Raw genomic sequence first — 11719 nt, 5'->3', positions numbered from 1 at the left:
GTTGATTTTTTATTTAGAAATTGCAAGCCACCAAACTATTGTTCAAAAGGACAATGGTATTAGACATCCGTGTAAGAAATGTTATTGTATAAATATTGAAAATGAAAATGTAATAAGGAATCATTTGTATAATAATGTATTTATGCTAAATTATTAAATTTGGACTAATCATTGTGAAACGATGCCTCCACGAACTATCAATGTTTCTCCAATAGGTGCTTCATCTAGTAGTATCAGTTCATTAGTCAAGATTCATCAACAATACTTTGATCAACAACAAAATATGATTTCCGACGCTCTAGGAGTAAATGTGTCTTTTATTGAACAACAATATGATGTTGATGCAAATGAACTCCCAAATGAAGAAACCCAAAGATTTTATAATCTTTTGAAAGAGACAAATAAACTTTTATTTGATGGGTTTTCTAATCCCAAGTTATCTATGTGTGTTAGACTTTTAGGACTAAAGTCTCAATTTCATGTTCCAAACTTGTGCTTAGATTTTATGACCAAGATGATGTAAGATGCAACATCAATTTGAAGTTGGGATTATATGTGAATATAGTAGATTGTTGTGTTAGTGGATGTATGTTTTTTTACGACAACGATTTTGGTACAAAAGATGTTGACCTATTCGAGTGTAAATTTTGTCAGCGACTAAGATACTGTGCAAAGAAAAATACAAGAAGAGGGAGTAAATTGATTCCAAGGAAAACAATATTTTATTTGCCTATTGTATCAAGATTGTAGATAATGTTTGCATCAATACCAACTACTAGAAAAATGACATGTCATTGTAAAAATATAAGAAGTTCAAATGATAAAATGCGACATCTGCTAGATGGTCTAGCATTGAAGCATTTTGATCAAGTACATCATTATTTTACATTAGATTTGCAAAATGTATGATTAGGATTATGCTCTAATGATTTCACACCATATACTCATGCTTCATCCACCCCTTTCTCTTGTTGTCTTGTTATTTCACCCCTTACAATCTTCCCTCATATATGTGCATGTCTAAACTTGTAGGTTCTTAGTCGCTATAGTACGAGGATCATCTAATCTCACATCAAGTATTGATATCCATTTACAACCACTAATTGATGATTTAAATAGGTTGTGACATCGTGTTTTAGCATATGATATTGCTCGAAAACCGGATTTTATTATGAAAGTCGTTTTAATATGGACTATTAATGATTCTCTAGCCTACATGATATTGCTGGATGAGGAACACATGCTAAATTAGCATGTCCTTTTTGTATGGAAGATAGCAATCCATTTACATTGAAATTCTGTGGGAAGATATCTTGGTTTGACTCACATCGTAGGTCATACCTTATGATCCTCCATTTTGAAGAAATAAAAATGCATTTATTAAGGGTGTTGCTAAAAGTTGTGGACCTCCCATTCAATTGACATCTGAACAAGTTTGTGACCGAGTTAAAGATATATCGAAGGTTGAAGTTATAACTAGTGTTGTTTTGAAACTTCATAATTATGGTCAATTGCTTAATTAAATAAAAATGAGATGTATTTTTTTAGGATATTGCTTATTGGAAAGATAACATTTTGAGACTTAATCTCAATGTTATGCATATTGAGAAAAACTTTTTTGACAATATGTTTAACAATGTGATGAATGTCAAAGGAAAAACTAAAGACAATATATTGCACACAAAATAATTTGTTGTTAGTGGAACAATCCAATGGTAAAACCTTAAAACCACAAGCAAATTACACTTTAACTCCTAATGAAGCAAAAATCGCCTGTATGTGGATGAAAGAACTCAAGATGTCATAATAATTTTTCTAATTTGGCAAGATGTAGAAAATGGAAGGATGAATGAAACGAAAAATTCATGGTTGTCACATGTTGATGGAATGTTTACTTCCTATTGAATTTAGTTCTCTGCTTACATATATATTAAATCCACTTGTTGAAGCGAGTCAATTTTTTAAAATTTGTGTTCTTCAACATTGAGGGAGGATGATGATCTGATTAAAATTGAAAATAAGATGTGTTGGTACTCTGCAACTTGGAGAGCATACTCCCTCCTGTTTTTTTTTTTTTTTTTTTTTTTTTTTTTTTTTTTTTTAATTCTATGGAACATCTCTTAGTGCATCTTTTATATGAAGCCATACTTGGAGAGCTTGTTTAATACAGATTGATGTATCTCTTTGAAAGGTAAACTTGTATATGTACCGATGAATATAATATACATTTTACTATAGTTATGTATGTAACCTCTATTTTTGTGATTAACATAGATTCATGGGTTATTCAATATGAACGGTGAAAAATAAGGTCAGAGTTGAATGATCAATATGTCATTCTTACTTACACCTTGAAGCAACTTGTTTTGTTCATATTATTTTTGTGACATCGTGTCACCAAGTAATAGGAGAAATAGAATTGAGTGGACATCTAAAATACATCCATTAGCCTTATTCGTATTTGGTCTACCTAGTCATAATGTTGGAAAATACTCCACTTATTGTGCAAATGAGAAAGAATTCAATTCAATACATGTTCATGTATTGATCACTTGAACTAAAGTTAAACATTACTCTAAGCAAATAAGTGAACAACAAATTTTTGGCTAAATATATTATAGTTTTCCATAATGATTTAAACAACGAGTTTCTCTCATGCCTCCATGAACTCATTACTCTAAGTAAATAAGTGAACAACATGAACTTATCTTATCACTATAATTCATCATTCAAATCATGTCACACTTACTATGTCAATGGATACAAATTTCATATTCAATCTTACACTGAAGGGAGAGAAATAGTAAATAATGGAGTGTGAATGAATAATGCCACTGAAAATGACAAGGGTGACTTCTATGGTGTGATTCAACATATTTATGAAATATGTTACCCTAATTTACAATATTCTAAAAAAGTAGTTTTACTTTATTGTAATTGGTTTGATCATTCGAATAAAGGTACATATGTTAACTCTAAAACTAACAATGTGGACATGCAAATGAACAAAATGTATCAAATGTTTGACCTTTTTGTGATAACCCAAAATGTTAGACAAATATATTATGTCTCCTATCCGTTAATACGACCATCCAAACGGGGTTGGTGTGTCGCAATAAAGACAAAATTAACAAGTTGAATGGAATTAGATTATCCTGATTTGGATGATGAAGCATCTCAGGTAGCTAAAATGTCCAATAATGTACATGATATGATAGAAGTTGAGGCACTGAGTCGCTTATGTAATAATTTATCAATCACCGATGATGAAGTTCATGAAGGTAATGATGAAGAAAGATGTGAATAAGATATTTCTATTCGTATTCTTTTCTACAGCGCTACTTTGGTACTTCCATCACATACTAGGACATCGTCCAAATTTAAAGTTGAATTGGCATATCATACACATGTATCTAGAGAGGCTGAGATGATAGATCTGACTGATCCAGACGTGGTATATGTTAGATCACCATGATCAAATTGTCATCACACCTATTATCAACATTTAATATTTATTTAATTACGTTTGTTAATTCTTATGATTTTTGACCCATAATTTGTTATGTGATTTAATTAATTTATAAATAATTTATTTTTATAGGTTTATTCCTTTTATTTAATTTGTCACTGTTATCACTATTGTATTGAAACAAAGGTATCAAAAACCTTTTAAATCACGGGGATATATTTGAAAGAGTAAAGAGAATGATTGATATAAATATTTTTGAAGCTTTTAATGTAAGTAACACATAATGAAATATTTAATTTTTTAATTTTGCTTCAAAGTGTCTTTTAAATATTTTTTAAATGGAATATATTTTTGTTTTTCTATAGAATATGTGTACGTGGAGGACAGAACATGAAGTTGCTCTAGTGGATGTCTTTAATAGAAAATGTATGAATTATCTTGTTGATTTCCATCAAAATATGCACAACTATGGAAAATGTTAAAATGGGTTGTACACTCCATTTGGAAAGCTTTGAGCGACTATTGAAAATAAGATGATTTTAAAAAAAAATATCTGAAAAAGCAAAGAAAAATAGAGAATAGAGAGCAACAAAAGCACTCACACAAGAGAAAGCGTTTCTTTTGCAAAAACTAGACGATGAATGATATACTTATTTTATTTATTAATTATAGAATTAATTAATTATTCATTTATTTATTTTTTTACTTAAATCATATAATTGTTTAATGATTTAAATATGTCTATGGTCTTTGCAATTATAACATTTTTTGATTTTGGTCCTCATAAGTTTTTTTGTTTGGTTTACATCCTTGCAAATATAGTTTCATTTTAAAATAGTCATTCCGTCAAATTTCTTGTAAAAAAACCCTAAGACCGTTAATATGTTTTTGATTCCACCAAGTGTTTGTAAGAATGTGTAACATACATCATCCTCTTCATTCAACACAACATCAACAACAATTTGAAGTACCTTGATATAATTTGAACATGAGGCCTGCAATATAAAATACAACATGATTGTTTCATATTATTTCACATGTACCAACATTTGCGCATGCAATATAAAATACAACATGATCCTGTATTGGTCTTTTATGATGGTTGATTCAAAACACTATAGATTAAAAATTATAATAACAGATAGATTTTCAACACATGCGATATATGCCAATAACAACACAAAAGCAGATAACAAATTGTCAAAAACAAAGGGCAAACCTCAATTGAGCAGCTCTAAGAGCAAGCACAACAACATGAGAAAACCACATTGAAGTTATATGTATGTTTTGTAATCTCAAGAAATTTCATCCCAAAGCTTCAATAACGGATGGGAGATTAGTGCCATCATTTTCGTGGTAGGAAAATTCTAATGAAATCTCTCTCAACAGAGGACATTTAAATACCTACAATTTCAAAACATATGTTCGCAACCAAAGTTTACTTTGAATGCGATCTCTGAGAGGGTGTGATTAATATAAATATTGATTGCATCATATTAAATAAATAACAGAAAGGTAACAGTCACCATCTTAGATAGAGAGTGAAGATCTGATAGCCAAAGTGTGGACAAACTAAATGAGCAGAGAACAAAACCTCCTGTATTAGAACAACCTTCCATCTTGAGGCTTTTGAGGTTTCTTTTATTAGCAACAAATCGAGCCAATTCATCCTTGCATTTTCGTAGTTCAACAACATATTAAGCTAATCGGCAAACAACAACATTCTTCAGTTAACCTTGCAGAATAACAGTCTAAAACATAACAATATTCCATCAGGACTTCATCCATTTACAATGTGACATAGTGAATGATAACCCACATTAAACCAATAGAACAATATCAAACACAAATCTAAAATATAGGGATTATATAATAAATAATTTAGTCATTGTGTCTTAAGTCTTAACTGTTGAATTTCCAGACCCCACATTCAAATTATATCAAGGTACTTCAAATTGCTGTTGTTGTTATGTTGAATGAGGAGGAGGACTTCTGTTACACATTCTTACAAACACTTGGTGGGACCAAAAACTTATTAACGGTGTTAGTGTTTTTGTAACATAGATTTGTCGGAAGAAATATTTTAAAATAAAACTATATTTGTAGAGATGTAAACCTAAAAAAAAAACTTACAAGGACCAAAATAAAAAAATGTTATAATTAAATTTAGATCAACGTGACATAGTGAACGATAACCCACATTAAACCAATAGAACAATGTCAAACACAGATCTAAAATCTAGGGATTATATAATAAATAATTTAGTCATTGTGTCTTAAGTCTTAACTGTTGAATTTCCAGGCCCCACGTGCAAATTATATCAAGGTACTTCAAATTGTTGTTGTTGTTGTGTTGAATGAGGAGGATGACTTATGTTACACATTCTCACAAACACTTGGTGGGACCAAAAACATATTAGCGGTGTTAGTGTTTCTCTAACATAAATTTGACGCAAGAACTATTTTAAAATGAAACTATATTTGTAGAGATGTAAACCAAACAAAAAAACTTATAATGACCAAAATAAAAAAATGTTATAATTAAATTTAGTGAGGGTGAGAGCCATAAATATAGGTACGTTGTGAAGGCCAAAGTCCTAGGTAATTTGCAAGATCCATTGTAGTCGCCAAAGATCCATTATAGTCGTACTAGAACACGTTATAATTCTACAAGATATGTACTATTCCAGGTTGTACTGTACTTTCATACAAACGAGAGAAGTTTTTTTTCTTCTTTTCTCGTTGATTCTTATAAAACTATCTTTAAGTTGTACCATAAAAATTGTTTCATAAGATGAATATTATTTTCAGATGAAATGTGACTTGACTGGTCGTTATAGTCGAGGAATCTTGGACTTAAGTAAATGTTGAACCAGAGGAATATTGGATTATTGTACTTGGTGAATATTAATTTTTCTTCAAAGACATTGACTAAAGTTGAATGCTCATGTTTCGACAATAGTCTTTTTAGCTTCTATTTCTATCGTAAACTGCATTTATGTCATCTTCTTATCTAAACAATGACTCAGATCAGAGTATCGTTGCTTTGATCTATCTTAATTACTTTTTAAATTATGACTTGTCATGTGATAATTACCTCTCAATCACAACTACTTGTTACTGTTATATAGTCAATAATATAAAGTATTGTTTCTTATTCAAACTAAACTAATTTGCATACTAAAGGCGCCCAATTAATGGATACTTATTTTCTTGCTTTATTATTATAAAAATATCAATAATATGTATTGTATCTGAATCAATCTAATTTTTACATAACCCTCCAAAATGTTAAGCATTTAACAAAATAGTTTGTGCTTCAATAATAACTTTTATTGATTACTAATATCAATATGTTTACAAGCACGTTTGACAAAGCTTTATATACACCCTACAAATGAGATAAACCTAAAATCGAATAATTATTACGGAATATCAATTTTACGAATCAAACACAATGAATACACTATTACAACCTCTATCCAACTTACCGTTAGCATGAAATTTATATAAAAATCTCATAAAATTCACTTTGATTTCCTCCCAAATATTTTTTAAAAACTCAAAACTCACCCTGTCCAATCTAGGACTTTTAAAGTTATCACCTCCTCCACACTAAATTCATTTTCCATAAGGTAGACGTCGTGAACATCAATAGTAAGTAGAAAAAGTAAACAACCTACCCCATGTCGAGGTATTAAACATAATTAAAATAAAATGAGATTGAAAATGATTCTACTCAATCTGTCTAACGCATAAACCCCTTCCACCGCCATTCGTATATTTGACTTTATTTTTTATATAAAAATAATATATTTTCACTAGAAAAAGCAAACTTATGGCATACTCCATGCCTAGAAGATACAAACTTATACTTATTAATTTATAATAAAATCCACCAATAAGATTAGTTTGGACTCCTAAAATAAGATTAAATCAGTTTTAACAATATTCTTTTACATGTTTTTCCGTTGGTGTGATTTGATTGATCTACGATATGACATAAGAACTCGATTTTACAAGTACTTTTAAAAGGAGACAGAAACTAATAACTTGATATGACTTATGTTGTAAGGAGCAAGTATCCTCCAAAACATGTTTCCTTGAAATTTCATCACATTTTAATATCGCATCTCTCGATACCTTGTACAGTACATAAGTTTGAATTTTCTCCTCTTTAATTAAACACACGTTATTTTTGCTTCCATTTTACGAATCTTCATTTCTTAAAAAAAAAAAAAAAATCTTCAGTTGACTTGACTATAACATTACACCGCATCTCTTGGCAATCACTCAATTAGTAATTTTTTATCTTAAACTTTACTATCAGCAATTTTTCTTTCTCTTTTCGGCGGCACCAACGAACTTTCGATATTTATATAAAATCCAACACTGTTCTTTTATTACATTTTTATTCTTTCTTGTGATTTTCATTTCTATAATTTTTTTTCTTCCATTTTTCCATTTACATGGACTCTAGTAATGTTTTTGAGATATTCACATGGAGAATTGAAAATTTCTCAAACAAAAATGTCATGAAATTAACTTCAAAGGCTTTCGAAATCCGCAATTATACATGGTATGTACCTTCCTTCCAAACTCTAATTTTTTTTTTTTTTTTGTAAGAAATCGATAGATTAAGAAAAAAAATTGATATGTATCTTAATATATTGTACAATACTAATAATTCTAGATATACTTATTTAGTCGATTCTCACCCTTTTGTTTTGTATATATGTGAGTTGAAACAAAATAACTATAAGACAAATTAATGGCCTCAATTTGTTTTTATTGAAATTAATTAATTAATGATTGTGTATGGATGTTGATAATGTGATAGGAAGATACGTGTGCATCCAATGAGGAGGGATGTGGACCATTTTTCAATATATTTGGAGGTTGCTGATTCTTTACCACCTTATGGATGGAGTAGAAACACCTTTTTCAAGTTGGTTCTAATTAATCAGTTGAATAGGAACAAATCCATTGTAAAAGGTACTAAACCAGATCTCTATTTTCATCTTTATCAATTTTGTTTCATTTATTTATAGTAAAAACAACATATATAGTACTTTTCTTCTTCTTCTTTTGCTTCTTGGATGCAATTTCATCTACATCTCTCATATTGAATTTGATCTTCATTTCATACATACATGTTTGAATATATGTATTACCAATATTCTTTTGCCTTTTTTCTTCCTTCATAGAGTTGAATTTATCTTTCTTTAATTTCTTTGACCGGTTCTTTGTATGGACTATTTGACCAAAATTTTGAATCTAGAATCCTTATAATTAGAGAGTTACACAATTAAGAATAATCAGTTAAAATTGAATTTGATTTTTTAATCTTACATTGTGTTCAAAATAAGACTCAGATTTTCTGTTATCAGTGGAAATCCACATTCACATAATCGGACATTATGACAGTCATATCATGATTGGACGGTTAAAAAAAGCATTTTGGTTTTTGTTTTTGTTTTATAATTTAATGATAACTTTTGAGATATTTGACGTCTAATAATAATGTTGTTTTTGTTTAATTTAAAGCTAATTCTTGTTATGATTTTTCAGAGACAGAACAAAAGTTCAATGGAGGATTTCGTAGCTGGGGTTCATTTTTCTTAAAACTGAACGATTTCCTTGACCATAAACACGGTTATCTTATGAGAAACACATGCATCATTGAAGCTCATATTTGTGTCTCAAACTTTGCACCAAGAATTCATCACATAAATTCAACTTCAACCAATGATTCTAATTCCTCAGATGAGAGGGAAACCCTTAGTCCTAGAACATCAGGTTCTAGTTCTAATCCAACAGAAGAAGGAGAAATTCAAACTTCACATTTAACACTAAAACAAGTTTTTAATTTTCAAACTTTAAGCCAAGAAGAAAAAGCTTTTGTTCCACTTTTGGAAGAAGTTTGCACATGGCATCCTTCTTTGATACAGAGACAAATGAAAAGAACTCGTCAGCTTCGACAATTGTCATTCACATCATTAGGAAAAGTTTTACATTTTCTCAAGACAAAGAAAGTGAAAGATATGAGTGAAGATGATATCAAGAATCTTAAGAGTTTGTGGGAGAAACTTGTCAACTCATCAGAATTTGAGTTGGATTGGTTAGAGCCTTATGTTCAATCTGTTTTAGGTGTGAAGGATTATTTGGAAAGGGCTAAAAAGTTGAAGAAATTAAAGGATAGTGTTGTTGCTTTGGAGATTAAAATGAAGAAGCTTAGAGTAGAATTGGCTGCTTCAGAAACAGAGTTTGAGGTTGCAAGAAGAGGTTTATCAGAAGTAAGAAATGGTTTTCAAGAAATGAATGTTAATGCTCCAATAGGTTATGCTATGTTTTAGTTCTTTCACTAATTACTAAATTAATTCATTGTAGAACATAATTATTAAATCTTTTTGTTTTAGAACATAATTATTAAATGTTTTAAAACAATCATTGGTTAAAATTTATTTGTCGACTTTGGTAAAGGGGTACATAGTTTTAATTTCTAAATGTATTTAGGGAGGAAAACTATAGCTTTGTGTGTAAATTTTAAACATTCCTTTGATATTTTTCTTTTTTCTTTTGTAATTAAAACTGTTGAAGTAAAATATGATTCATTCTATATATGTAAATTAAATTTGTTCTCATAAGGTAAGAATACATTTATGTTTGATTTAAGATATTTTGGTTTATTTTTTCACTAATGTTTGCCATATTATAAATATGTGTTTACGGTTTTTAAGGAAAATATGTTTTTGTAATCTAGAATTTGGTTGGATGAAACATACATTTGACTAATAATTGTTCAGCCTAAAATTTAAATTTAGATTATTTTGAACGATTTTACTACTAAAGATCAAGAGAAGAGTGGACACGAACCACGACATCTCCTATATTCTTAATTATTTTTTATAAATAAGAAGAATAGATTATTAAAATAATAGCGACAAGTTACTAAAATATTTCCAAACCTTTAGATTTTACATAAACTAACATCGCCTCTCTCCTCTCTGCCTCTCTCCCTCTATTATCTTAGTTATCTACTCATATTGCTCCCAATTTCTTCTCTTAGATTCTCCCTCTTAGTCGCCTGTTAGCTCACTTCTTATATTTTTCATTTTCCTCTTCTACTTAAGTAATTTTTTTATATAAATAGAATAAAAAAGAAATGTCAATGATTCTTGTTAGCAACAATCTTCTTCTTATCTTTATCACAATATAAAGAAGATTATTTAATGATTCTTAAATCACAACCAAGTCGCTGATATCATATTAGAAATTATGCGATTGAAGAGATAAACAAGAAATAAGGTAGATATTTATTATAATTTATACTGATAAAATATAATAAAATTAATAGAACGAGTTCTATGTACAAATAAACTACTTAATATTGAACGATAAACTAACTAATATCACACAATCAAACTCTAACACTCTAATTAGCAACCTAACTACTATCTACTATCAAACTATAATAAACTTTTACATGCTAAAATTTGATATATAATATGGTATGATACTATTTGTTAATTATGAATTGTTTTAGTTAATTTCTGAACAATTTTAATTAGTTTGTATATTTTTTAGGAGTGACACGATGTTTAAACATAAGAAAGTTAATGCATTTGTTAAGAAGAAAGTTTTCAACAAAGATGAAAATTGCAAAACTTCCATTATAATTATTAATAAGAATCGTAATGGGTGGTATAAAAGAGATAGAATAGAGTAGATATATGTTCTAAAGAAGATATATATTCTGATAGGAATGAAGTTTGAAAATGTAAGAACTCTAGTATTATGCTGATTGAAGTATAGAAAAAAGATCTTTAGAGTCTTGTAAGGATAGTTCAGTTGGCAGGTAAAAACATTTATATCCAGATTCAATCTTTAAATTGATTTAAACTAATTTTTTTTTTCCAGCTTACTTCATTAAAGAAAAAGATATGATAAAGGCTCTTACTTAAAGACACGAAAAAACTCGTAAAAAATATTGATGGATACTATTTAATTTCAAGTATGTTACATAGTTCAACAAAGAAAGAGGTGCACATTCATTAATCATGTACTCCCTCCCGTCTTAATTAGAAGGAAAAATATTTACTCTCACACTTACTCACAATGGTAGTTAAGTGTATTGGATTTTCTTGATACTTTGTAAATGAGGAATCCAATTACAAAAAGAGAAACTTTATTGTTTAAATTTATATATTATTATTATTATTATTATTATTATTATTATTATTATTATTA

The 11719-nt window shown here is 28.9% G+C and overlaps 1 protein-coding gene across 2 annotated transcripts; it reads left to right on the top strand.

Annotated features, from left to right (window-relative positions):
- The first annotated feature begins 7793 nt into the window (after window positions 1-7793).
- On the top strand, window positions 7794-10146 carry LOC101488887 (MATH domain and coiled-coil domain-containing protein At3g58410). Of its 2 annotated transcripts, none has more exons than XM_004504458.4 (3): window positions 7794-8048; window positions 8310-8464; window positions 9041-10146. In XM_004504458.4, the coding sequence occupies exons 1-3, from the start codon at window positions 7939-7941 to the stop codon at window positions 9823-9825; spliced, it is 1050 nt and encodes a 349-aa protein (XP_004504515.1). In that variant the 5' UTR covers window positions 7794-7938; the 3' UTR covers window positions 9826-10146. The 2 variants fall into 2 exon arrangements, with proteins under 2 accessions (XP_004504515.1, XP_027191417.1); XM_027335616.2 differs by having other exon boundaries at window positions 7795-8048; window positions 8314-8464.
- Window positions 10147-11719: the final 1573 nt, after the last annotated feature.

This window comes from Cicer arietinum, chromosome 4 (assembly GCF_000331145.2).
Source record: "Cicer arietinum cultivar CDC Frontier isolate Library 1 chromosome 4, Cicar.CDCFrontier_v2.0, whole genome shotgun sequence".
NCBI lineage: Eukaryota > Viridiplantae > Streptophyta > Magnoliopsida > Fabales > Fabaceae > Cicer > Cicer arietinum.
Note: the sequence above shows the minus strand (reverse complement) of the source record. Positions and strands in the feature narration are given on the sequence as shown.